The sequence below is a fragment of the Astyanax mexicanus genome, chromosome 17 (genome assembly GCF_023375975.1).
Source record: "Astyanax mexicanus isolate ESR-SI-001 chromosome 17, AstMex3_surface, whole genome shotgun sequence".
Taxonomy (NCBI): Eukaryota; Metazoa; Chordata; class Actinopteri; order Characiformes; family Acestrorhamphidae; genus Astyanax; species Astyanax mexicanus.
Genome location: NC_064424.1, coordinates 40,641,705 through 40,655,000, shown reverse-complemented (window position 1 = coordinate 40,655,000; position 13,296 = coordinate 40,641,705). Strand labels below are relative to the sequence as shown.

At 43.1% G+C, this 13,296-nt stretch overlaps 2 protein-coding genes across 2 annotated transcripts in view; both read left to right on the top strand.

The window, feature by feature from the left end:
* mamdc4 (MAM domain containing 4) overlaps positions 1–13,296 on the top strand; it is a 173,389-nt gene that overhangs the window by 125,426 nt on the left and 34,667 nt on the right. The gene's annotated exons all lie outside the window — the stretch shown is intronic.
* arrdc1b (arrestin domain containing 1b) overlaps positions 1–13,296 on the top strand; it is a 97,769-nt gene that overhangs the window by 49,806 nt on the left and 34,667 nt on the right. Inside the window, exon 2 of the mRNA XM_007246053.4 lies at positions 10,595–10,705. Within this exon, the coding sequence (XP_007246115.1) occupies positions 10,595–10,705 (111 nt within the window). The remainder of the gene's footprint in view (positions 1–10,594; positions 10,706–13,296) is intronic.

Genomic DNA, 13,296 nt, shown 5'->3' with positions numbered 1-13,296 from the left:
TAGTCTAGATCATAAGGTCACATAAAGGATGTTCCTAAATAAAACTCTACACTGTATGTTTTACATATGCTAATAAAAACAGCTCTACCCAAATTCAGTCAAATCAAGTTTGAAGGCAGAACACAAGGTCCACAAAGAGCTTGTTTATTTAATCTATTTAACAATTTAAACTGTCAGAAGATACAGTATTGGATTGTGTCCTGCGCTAAAGTAAGGACATATCAAAAGGCACTGAACTGCCCATTAGGGCTGCACTATATATTTTTTGTGATATTTATAGCAATATTTCAAATTACAGATTTTTTATTTAACCAGAAATCACTATATTTGTCAACATTCCAAAATCACATGATATTAATAACTTTTTTTTCAAAGATAGGGATGAAAAAAACTGATTTAATGTGGTGCATACAGTACCAGTCAAAATTTTGGAATCTTAAATTCAGTGTTTTTTTTTTATAATGGTGAAGAGGTAGACTTCGTATACAGTAAATAGGTAAATAGTCCTATTTGAGAAATGTCCTAATCCATATAATCGCAAAAACTACTCAATTAAGTAAAGGATAAAAGTTTGAAAGTTTCCTTAAGACCTTTAAAATGTTATGATGAAACTGGCTCTCATCAGGACCACCTTAGAAAAGAAAGAGCAAGAGTTACCTCTGTTGTACAGGATAAGTTCATCAGAGTTATCAGCCTCAGAATCCGCAAGTTAACAGCTCCCAGATAAGAGCACCTAAAAGCTTCACAAAGTTTTTTGGTTTGTTTAACACTTTTAAGTTACTACATGATTCCTTACGTGTTCCTTCATAGTCTGAATGACTCCAGTATAAATGTACAATGTAGGAAAAAAAACGGTGAATAAGAATGTGTCCAAACTTTTAACTGGGACTGTATATCATAGAAAATTTCATTGTAAAAGACAGCCCTGAAACAATTAATTGTGCAGCCCTTAACAGTAAAACTGAGTTAAATGTCCAAAATAACATTTGGTCCCAATCGTTACAAAAACTCTTTTTGTTTGTAGTTAAATAACACTCATTAGTGTTAACAAATTTAACTCAAAAGTGTTAATTTAAAATAACTTGACAGAGTTTATTTCAAACACTTCATTTGTTAACTCTATTACATTCCCAAAACTGTAAAACAGAGATTATATAGGAAATGCATTCAAATGAAAAGACAGGTACAGCTATACAGTAAGATAGATTAATTATTTATCATAAAAAAATATATATTTCAAACAGGAGAACCAATTAAAGGCTGCTAAACAAGCAGCGGTTGTGTTATAATAAATGCACTGGCTTTCTGGTGAAAACCCTTATCCACCCTCCAGCCCAACACCAAGAGAGTGAATAACGCTCCAGCTAAACTAAAGCACAACAAACACATATATAGCACATAAACATACACATAGGTAACCTCTCAAACAACATAAAACCATCTAAAAATCACAAGCAAAGCAGAGATGCATCTACATGACACGCTTGCGAGGCCTCAGAGATTAATTACTCTGTGGGGAGTTAAATTTTAACTCTAAGAAAATAACATCAACCCTGGGGATTGGTTAACACTGAGGGTTGTTAGGGTAACTCCCAGGGAGTCAAAACATGTTCATACTGTCATTTTAATACTGTGAATTTTACTTGTGAGCAAAGTGTTCAAACCTATTTACAATTATTACTCAGGTAGAAGTATAGATACTATGGTTAAAAACATGTTAAAGTATAAAAGTAAAAGTAATGTAAGAGGATAAAATTTCATTAATGACAAAAGCTTAGGCCGTGCCACAGGGTACTCTAGTGCACTAAACCACCCTCCCCAAAACACATTTTAAGGAAACAAAGTATTTGTACTTCGTTACTTGATACCTGCTTGTCAATAGTGTGAATTGTGAATAGTCTCTGAGCACTGAGTTGGCACTTATTGAGTGAATAAGCAAGCTTGTGATGTATCATACTAAACTATACTCCACTGTGGGGTGTTCATTCAGTTATTATTGTACTGTGTTTTGTGTCTTTACAAATTCATCAGCTCCATCATGCTCAGTCACACAGCCACGCTCCTACAGCTGATGTTTTGGAGGAAAACAAAAAACTCGCCTGTGAAGAAACAAAATAGCCTCCCTGACCGAATGAAGGCATTGTTGAGAGCCTGGCTGCAAGCAATTATGATGCAAATAAGAGCTACTGGTTCTTTCTCTTAAGTACAGTAAAGCAGACAAAAGGCTTTCAGACAGGGAGGCCATTTACGGCGGCTGCACTCTGGAGAATCTGAAGAATGTCCTTAGGTTTCCCATGAATCTGAACGGTCTATATAAAGAAACATTAGTTAGTTGTAGAGGAGGACGATATGCACTAAAAAGGGATGTGTGATATCCCAATATTAAAAATGTAAAACAAAATAAATTATGATATTAAATTAAACTACTTTAAGCTTCCCAAATAGGTTTCATCACTTAAGTTTAGGTGTGATTCAGGATAAGTTTGGTGTGATTGTTTACTGTACCCCTCTGTACCTGAATCTGATTTACCCCAACATGTTCTACCTCACTCAACCCCACCCTGCCTCTCTCTACATCACTCTACCCATCTTAACTCACTCAACCCCACCCTGCCTCTCTCTACATCACTCTACCCATCTTTACTCACTCAACCCCACCCTGCCTCTCTCTACATCACTCTACCCATCTTTACTCACTCAACCCCACCCTGCCTCTCTCTACATCACTCTACCCATCTTTACTCACTCTACCTTGCTCTCCCTCCCACTGCCTAGCTTTGCCTCACCTCACTCTACTTCATTCATTCCTACCCCACCTCACCCTACCACATTGTACCCCACTCTAACTTTCTCTATCCCACTCTACCTCACCCTACTTCACTGTACCTCACTCAAACTTGTTCTGTGTGATATGGTGGGTCCCCACACCAATCACCAACTATGCTGAAAGACAATTTTTAATATTTAATTAGGCAGGTTACCCCTGCTACTTACCGGCTTCCTTATGGAGTGGCAGCGCGCGGGTCACCCAGCTTTTATACCCTTAATGGGGTGGGAAGAAACCTTTGGTGCCGGGGGGGGGTTCCAGATTACCTGTGGGGGAAAAAGCAGAATTGTTAATTAAATGTGTATGTATATGTGTGTATTATACTTACCTGTCCTATAAGTCCTAGTATGTCGTATGAGTGAAGATAACCGGTTATGTGTATATTTGTTATATGTGTAATTGTTGGTAGCTGTTTCACCCATGTACTCTTTTGGTTTAGCCCGGGGGGTATTTAAGGGGTATAGGGTGAGCATTACGGGAGGAGAGGTAGATTGAGTTCTCTGAGACGGACATGTTTGCTGGAGCTAAAAAGCTTAAGAACTCTATTAAGGACTGGGTTAGCGTTCTTACCCGTAAGTCTTAACTAGTGGTAGCATTATCCACTTATCTCTGCCTACTCCTAAAAATAAGTGTATATAGTGTGTTGTATTCTTTTTTGTTTTTTTTTTGTCAATAAACTGTTATAGCTGAACAGTTTACAACTGCTCCAAGCGCCTCCTTTGCCTTTACGACGCTATTCGACAGCGGTACCTCCTGACCACACCACCCACACTACCACAAATGGTGGCAGTGGTTTAAACTGCAAATGGTTACAGCCATCTGTACCTGTTGAAAGCGCGAAAACACTTCATCGCGGAAGTCGTCGGCGAGGAGCAGCGCGGATCACGGGACACCTGGGCTCCGTGAAGCGGCATTAATTCCTAGTGCACACTAGAGAGGGACGTCGGGCAGAAGGCGACGCGCTCAAAGCAGAGGAAGCAGTTCCGGGAGCTTCAGAATAAAAGTCCTGATGTTAGACGCACGAGCGGCACGTCAGTAAAGCCAAAGCCCGTACAGACTCTTATTATGGAAACCAGAAGGGATCCATCCGGGAGAAGAGTCGACTCTCGCGAATCGAACAGCGGGAAAGAAGCGACTCCCGAGAGCGATCATGGCGGTACAGCGGCAAGCGCGCAAACAAATCCGGCAGCGCCTAACTTGGATCAGCTCGCAACTATGTTCCAGGTTTTCATGCTTCAACAACAAGAACGGGACGAGTTATGGAGAAAAGAAGCGGGTAAACAAGAACAGAGATGGCGTTCATTACAGCACCAGTTCACGCTTCTACAGCAGATGACTCGCGCCGAGAGCCATTCAGCCGACGAAGGAGGAGCAGCAGCAGCATTACCTGGCAACTCTACACAGATACTCCGACACAGCGGAGCTGCGGCAAGCGGGAGAGAAGGAGTACAAGCTTCGAACCAAGACAGCGTGAGTCCACACACAGCATTCAGGCCAGCACCAAGGCTGCCTGATTTGAAAGAAAGTGACGATATTGAGCATTATCTGGCCATGTTCGAGAGAATCGCACAGACCGCAGGCTGGCCACCTGAGGAATGGACATTACATCTAGTTCCAGCTCTTGAAGGCAAGGCCAGAGAAGCATATATCTCCATGGACACTGTAGACATCAGCAGCTACGCCAAGGTAAAAGAAGCAATACTCCAAAAGTTTGAAATAAATAAGGACACATACAGGCAGCAATTCAGACATGCCCACATGAAACCCAAAGAGACTCCAAGAGAGCTACACTGCAGGCTGAAAGGACTGTATGAGAAGTGGATCAGACCGAAGGAGAAATCCAAAGATGAAATCGGCGATGCCATCGTTCTGGAACAGTTCCTGAGTGTGTTGAACCCGGAGTTGAGACGCTGGATTATAGAACGCAGTCCCGAGTCAACAGCCAGAGCCGTGGAGTTGGCGGAGGCATTCATTACAGCGCGACGGTCTGATGAAGACTTCAACTTCAACAAGGGCAGAAGCAACCAGCCAGCAGAGAAGCCAGGTAAGTCTGATGGTGATTTTGGTAAATGTCTTAATGCCTATACCAAAAATAGCAACGTAGAAGGTCGCTGGCAGAAAGCTAAAGCTAAAACGGGCTATGGTAGCGGATACAGCTATAGCAATAGCAGAGTGCAGCAGCCTAATACTACGGTTAAATGCTATAATTGTGGCCAACAGGGCCATAAGAGCAGGGAGTGTCCAGCGGTAGATCGCAGTGCTAGTAAACTGTGTTATGTACCTAAACCGGACAGGAAAGGTGAAGTTGCACCAAACATGGACACAGTTATTACCGTCATAATCGGTAAACGAACCCATAAAGCTTTAATAGACACAGGAGCCAGTCAAACCCTGATCACCAAACAAAGCTTACCAGGACCCCAAATATTTCACGACAGCAAGTTAAGAGTTAAATGCGTACATGGGGACGAGAGAACTTACCCTACTACTGACGTGAAAATTGAGATAAAGGGACAGGCCTATATGCTCAAGGTGGGGGTAGTAGATAGACTGCCTTACGACGTGATCCTGGGTAGAGATGTTCCGATTTTATTAGATCTGCTTAGTGAAAATAGTGTCACGGCTAGTGTATATGCGGTCACTAGACAGCAGACTAAGGTGAGTGAAAGTGCTGAGAACAAGCAAAGGGCAGAACAGCTGCCATTCTCTACAGCATGTCGTGTACGTAAGAGCAAAAGAGAAAAGCGGCAGGCCAAGGTCAGAGGTACTAGGGTGGAGGAGCAACTGTCTGTACCGAGCTTGGAGGATCCAAAATTCCCAGCTGATATTGGTAGCTTACAGAAGACAGATGAAACCCTTAAAATACTCTTTAATAGGGCCAGCAAAAGTAAACACCAGCAAAATGGTGATGTTCAGTTTGTGCTAGAGGATGAGAAACTGTATAGGGTCAAAAGTAATCAGCAACTCTTAGTCATCCCAAAAGCACTAAGGTCAGAGATTTTAGACCTGGCACACACCAGTGAATGGGCAGGTCATTTAGGCCAAAATAAAACAGTAGACCGGATCTTGAGTAGGTTTTACTGGCCAGGCGTGTATAAGGATGTAGTAGAATACTGCAAAAAATGCAAAGCGTGCCAATTAACCGCCCCCTCCAACAAGTCGGATAGAGTGCCATTAGTCAGCTTGCCAATAATTGAGGTTCCATTCTCAAGAATAGCAATGGACATTGTAGGACCATTACCAAAGAGCCAACAAGGTAATAGGTACATTCTGGTGATATGCGACTACGCCACCAAGTATCCAGAGGCTTTTCCTCTGAGAAAAGTTAAAGCCCGTCAAGTAGTGAACGCATTGATCCAATTAATCTCTAGGGTGGGGATACCAAAAGAGATAATTACTGACCAAGGCACTAATTTCACGTCCAAACTAGTGAGCGAGGTGATGGCACTGCTAGGCATTAGAGGCATTAGGACTAGTCCTTATCACCCTCAGACTGATGGCCTTACTGAGAGATTCAACAAAACTCTCAAACACATGTTGAGAAAATTTGTCTCAGATACAGGATCTGACTGGGACAAGTGGCTTCCGTACCTGCTCTTCGCATACCGGGAGGTACCACAGTCATCTAGTGGATTCTCACCGTTCGAGCTGCTCTTCGGACGAGAGGTGCGAGGACCCCTAGATGTGCTGAAAGAAGCTTGGGAGGGTGAGAAGCCAGAGCTGCAGCTGAACATCCTGTCGTACGTCAGGAGGATGAGGGACAAGATGGAGAAGCTGAGCATGCTGGTGAAAGGTAACATGGAGCAAGCACAAGCCAATCAGAAGAAGTGGTATGATGCAGCTTCAAGAAAGAGAGAGCTGAAGGTGGGGGAACAGGCACTCATCCTGCTGCCAACATCTGATACCAGCCTCCTAGCAAAGTGGCAAGGTCCGTATGAGGTGACGAAGCGGCTGGGGCAGACAAACTACGAGCTCTACCTGCCTGATCGGAAGAAGACCACCCAGACCTTCCACATCAACATGCTGAGGCGCTGGCAAGATGGGGCGACCTCTGAGCAGTTATGGCTGAGGGCTGTAGAGGACGAGGAGGAGTGTGAAGAACAGTACTTCCCTGGAGCTCAAGAAGGTACAGCGTCAGTATCACTCTCTCACCTTTCACACCAGCAACAACAAACACTGCAACAAGTCATCCCAGAGGGACTGTTCAAGGAAGAGCCGGGGTGCACAGACCTGACTGAGCACTCCATCAAGCTGAATAAGACAGAACCAATCAGACAGACCAGCTGCAGAGTTCCAGCAAGACTCATCCCGAACCTGAAAAAAGAAGTCCAAGACATGCTGGACATGGGGGTGATCGAACCTTCGACCAGCGAATGGTGCAGTCCAGTGGTCCTGGTTCCAAAAAAGAATGGAGAGCTGAGATTTTGTGTGGACTTTTCCAAGCTGAACAGTGTCTCTGCATTTGATCCATATCCCATGCCACGAGCTGACGAACTGGTGGAACGGCTAGGAAGGGCCAAGTACCTGACGACATTGGATATGTGCAAGGGATACTGGCAAGTGCCATTGGATCACCAGTCAAGGAAGCTGACAGCATTTCGAGCACCCAGTGGACTATACCAGTTCACGGTAATGCCGTTCGGTCTGCACGGGGCTGCAGCAACCTTCCAACGACTCATGGACAGAGTACTGAGGCACATGGAGGACTTCACCGCGGCCTACATTGACGACGTTGTCATCTACAGTGAGTCGTGGGCTGAGCACGTGGAGCATGTGGCTCGGGTGCTCACAAAGCTGAAAGAGGCAGGGCTTACCATCAACCCAGAGAAATGCAGCATGGCACAGCCTGAGGTCTCTTACCTGGGATATGTCCTGGGAAACGGAGTACTACGCCCTCAAGTTGACAAGGTGGAGGCAGTTCGGAACACCCCGATCCCCACAACGAAGAGGCGGGTCCGATCCTTCCTGGGTCTTGTGGGGTGGTACCGGAGGTTCATCCCGGACTTCTCCAGTGTTGCAGCACCTCTCACAGAACTCACAAAGAAAGATCATCCGCAAAAGGTGAAGTGGACACCGGAGTGTGACCAGGCTTTCGAGACACTGAAGTCACGATTGTGTTCAGCACCTGTGCTATGGAGTCCAGACTGGGAGCGGCCGTTTTTGGTGCAGACGGATGCATCAGGAGTTGGCCTGGGGGCAGTGCTTCTGCAAGGTGATGGTGATGAGCAGCACCCGATCCTGTACATCAGCAGGAAGTTATTCCCCAGGGAAAAGAACTACTCCACGATTGAGAAAGAGGCGCTCGCAATTAAGTGGGCCTTGGACTCTCTCAGATATTATCTGGTGGGGCAGGCTTTCACTTTAGAGACTGACCATCGTGCATTGCAATGGATGCGGCGCATGAAAGACAGTAACGCCCGAATCACCAGGTGGTATTTGTCACTGCAACCGTTCAAATGTGTGGTCAAATATCGCAAAGGGACACAAAATGTCACAGCGGACTACCTTTCTAGAGATTCAGAAGGGCTCTGAACATAAGGGGGGGGGTGTGTGATATGGTGGGTCCCCACACCAATCACCAACTATGCTGAAAGACAATTTTTAATATTTAATTAGGCAGGTTACCCCTGCTACTTACCGGCTTCCTTATGGAGTGGCAGCGCGCGGGTCACCCAGCTTTTATACCCTTAATGGGGTGGGAAGAAACCTTTGGTGCCGGGGGGGGGTTCCAGATTACCTGTGGGGGAAAAAGCAGAATTGTTAATTAAATGTGTATGTATATGTGTGTATTATACTTACCTGTCCTATAAGTCCTAGTATGTCGTATGAGTGAAGATAACCGGTTATGTGTATATTTGTTATATGTGTAATTGTTGGTAGCTGTTTCACCCATGTACTCTTTTGGTTTAGCCCGGGGGGTATTTAAGGGGTATAGGGTGAGCATTACGGGAGGAGAGGTAGATTGAGTTCTCTGAGACGGACATGTTTGCTGGAGCTAAAAAGCTTAAGAACTCTATTAAGGACTGGGTTAGCGTTCTTACCCGTAAGTCTTAACTAGTGGTAGCATTATCCACTTATCTCTGCCTACTCCTAAAAATAAGTGTATATAGTGTGTTGTATTCTTTTTTGTTTTTTTTTTGTCAATAAACTGTTATAGCTGAACAGTTTACAACTGCTCCAAGCGCCTCCTTTGCCTTTACGGCGCTATTCGACAGCGGTACCTCCTGACCACACCACCCACACTACCACATTCTGCCTCACTCTACCTCACTCTAACTCACCCTACTTTCATTCTACCTCTCACTACCTCACTCTGATTTTCTCTAAATTGTTCTGCCTCACTCTACCTCACTCTAACTCATCCTACTTTCATTCTACCTCTCACTACCTCACTCTGATTCCCTCTAACTGTTCTGCCTCACTCTACCTCACTCTAACTCATCCTACTTTCATTCTACCTCTCACTACCTCACTCTGATTTTCTCTAAATTGTTCTGCCTCACTCTACCTCACTCTAACTCATCCTACTTTCATTCTACCTCTCACTACCTCACTCTGATTCCCTCTAACTGTTCTGCCTCACTCTACCTCACTCTAACTCATCCTACTTTCATTCTACCTCTCACTACCTCACTCTGATTTACTCAGACTTGTTCTGCCTCACTTTACCTCACTCTAACTCATCCTACTTTCATTCTACCTCTCACTACCTCACTCTGATTTACTCAGACTTGTTCTGCCTCACTTTACCTCACTCTAACTCACCCTACTTTCATTCTACCTCTCACTACCTCCCCCTGATTTACTCAAACTTGTTCTGCCTCTCTCAACCTTGCTCTAACACATCCTTCCTTTATTCTACCTCTCACTACCTCACTCTGATTTACTCAAACTTGTTCTGCCTCACTCTACCTCACTCTAACTCATCCTACTTTCATTCTACCTCTCACTACCTCACTCTGATTTACTCAGACTTGTTCTGCCTCACTTTACCTCACTCTAACTCATCCTACTTTCATTCTACCTCTCACTACCTCACTCTGATTTACTCAAACTTGTTCTGCCTCTCTCAACCTTGCTCTAACACATCCTTCCTTTATTCTACCTCTCACTACCTCACTCTGATTTACTCAAACTTGTTCTGCCTCACTCTACCTCACTCTAACTCATCCTACTTTCATTCTACCTCTTACTACCTCCCTCTGATTTCCTATAACTTGTTCTGCCTCACTCTACCTCACTCTAACTCATCCTACTTTCATTCTACCTCTCACTACCTCCCTTTGATTTACTCAAACTTGTTGTGCCTCACTCAACCTCCTTCTACCATTTTCTACCACACTCTACATACAGTACTTCCCTCTACCTGGCACTATACCTCACATACCCTACTCTACCTTTCTCTACCACACTCTACTTACAGTACTTCCCTTTACCAGACACTATAACTCACTCTAACTTATTCTACCTGACTTTACCTCTCTCTACCTCACTCTACCTTACTTTCATGTACTCAAACTTGTTCTGCCTCACTTGACCTCCCTCTACCTCATTCTGCCTCACTCTAACTCATGGTTCTTATGATGTCACATAGATTCACATGATATGTCATCATTAGCTTGCTCTTTTTTTATTCATATGTTTTTTTTGGTTTCTTCTGTTGTCAAAAAAAGAAAGTGTAAAAACCTAAACATCTAAATATAGAATGAAATGGTATTACTGAATGATGGTGTGCTGAGTACTGACTCCATTCTCTTTTCTTTGCAGCCATTAAGGTGAACTGTGTGGGATCATGTGGCATCTCCAGCAAGATGAACGACACGTCGTGGATGGCGGAGGAGCAGTATGTCAGCAGCATGCTCTCTGTGGCGGACAAAGGTGAGGGGATGAGCTCACTTTTATTGCCTATTAGTCACCAGGTAGAATATGCTGAGACATTGGGAGATATGATGCTGGTATACAGTATGCAGACTGAGATGTGTTGGAATAAAGCTTTACTGTTGCTGGTAAGGCATAAATCTCTGCAGAAATCTGGTTGTGAATGGTTTAGAGCTCTCAACTCTTGAAGAGAGAATAGAACTGTGTACTGGATTCGATATGTATTACAATACAAGTGTTACAGTTCAATATATTGCAATGAATGCGACATTCGGTTTGTGAAGTCTAATATAGAAGGCTAATATTACCACCCACAGTGGACAGTGCAGCAGAGTTGATGATAATGAGTCAGTGGCATCTGGCTGGAATCGTCCATGAAAACAGAAAAGTGACATTGGTACATGACATGGTTAATATCAGTGTAACTCTAATTAAATACAGCCGCAATAAAAGCACAGTAAGCGAGGCAGTAATAACATAGTAATATATAACACAGACACAACATTCCCCTGGTCTGGAACTGAGAGAAAGAAAGTGTGATAAGTGTCTGGTTTAGTCTGGATTAGGTTCAAGTGTATATCCTCTGAGTCTATCTGACTCCAGACACAGAACAGATAGACCATACAGATCAGATCAGAACCAGGAATCAGTTACTTTCTATCTGTTCTGCACTCTCTGTCCATCTCTGTCCTTTTATTCTCATTCTTCTGAATCACTTTCATGGCCACGAGTGTATAAAACCAAGTACCTAGGCATGCAGACGGCTTCTACCCACATTAGTGAATGAATGGGTCTCTCTCAGGAGCTCAGTGAACTCCACTGTGGTACTGTGATAGGATGCAGCACCTGTGCAACAAGTCCAGTTGAGAAAATTCACTACTCACTACTGAAGATTCCACAGCCAACTGTCAGTGATATTATAACACAGTGGAAGAGACTGGGAATGACAGCATCTCGCTCTGTTAGCGTAAAATAACAGAGCGGATCAGTGGGTGCAGAGAGTTCTCCAACTTTTTGTAGAGTCACTACATCACTACACACCTCCAAACTCCAAAAAAGAACAGTAGAGTGTAGAAAGCTCCAAAGAATGGGTTTCCAAGGCCGAGCAGCTCAATACAAGCCTTATATCACCAAACACAATGAAAGTGTTGGATACAGTGGTGTAAAGCACACTGCCACTAGATTCCACTGGAGAATGATACTTGTCTAACTGCATCCCATGTAACGGAAAACTTTATTTAGTAAGGTTCCAGGAAGTTAGCATGCAACATTGTGGTTTGCATTATTAGAACCTTTCTCACATGATGTTCTCAGCTAGTTGAATAGCAGCATTATGGGAACATTAAAAGTAACATTGCCCAAATTTTGACATAAACAAGTGACGTTGCAGTAACATTACTAGAAAGTTTAGAACTTTAAATAAAAACATTCTAAAAACATCCAGAAAATTTGATAGATTGAAGGTTTTAAGAACATTAAAAAATTGTTAGCTGGGATTGCGTTTGGTGTTTGGTGGAGGGGATCATAGTGTGGGTTTTTTTAAGGAGTTGGAACTCTTAATGCTTCAGCATGCCAAAAGATTTTGGACAATTTTGGCCCCTTCCTGTTCCAAAATGCCTGCACTCCAGTGCACCAAACAAAGTCCATAAAGACATAGATAAGTGAGTTTGGTGTGGAAGAACTTGACTATCCTGACCTCAACCTGATAGAACAGCTTTGGGATGAATTAAAGTGGAGACTGAGACTCAGGCTTTCTCGTCTAACATCAGTTTCTGATCACACAAATGCGCTTCTGGAAGAATAGTCAAATATTCGCATAAACACACTCCTAAACCTCGTGGAAAGCCTTCCCAGAGGAGTTGAAGCTGTAAAGGGTGAGCTGACATCATATTAAACCTTATAGATTAAGAATGGAATGTCACTCAATTTTATATGCATGTGAAGGTAGAGGAGTGAATAATTTGGCCAGTATAGTGTATTTTCATTTAGTCAGTTTTTAAGTTTAATGTCACAATAAATAGACCAATAGAAATGCTCCAAAAAGGCTTGGAATCTTTTTTGCAAAAGATATTTTTGCAAAGAAGCCAGCCAAGTTCTGGAACAGGGTAGGGTCACTAGTCTCTAATGTTTATTGAAGACAGAAGACATATGCAGAAAGATGAATTCTGAATTCTTTACAGGGATTTACTTTCTGCTTAGATTCAACCAAACACAGCAAGGATGATTGCAAGGACGGTGTTGAACAGTACAGATGGACAGTGGTCCAAAACATACTGCGAAATCAACCCAGGAGTTTTTTTAAGGCCAAAAATTTTAGTATTCTGCAGTGTCCGAATCAATCACCAGATCTGAACCTGATCGAGCAGCATGAACATTTATTTATGGTAAAGTTCTTTTGTCCAATTACTTTTGAGCCCCTGAAATGAGGAGGCTTTGTCGAAAGATGGCTGTAATTCCCAAACAACTAAACACAAGATATTTTTGTTCAACCTCTTCTTCAATTAAACCTGAAGATCTACACATCAGTAGTATCTCATTTGCTCTTATCATGTAGATTGTGTCAATGTCCAAATATTTTTTTCATAACTATA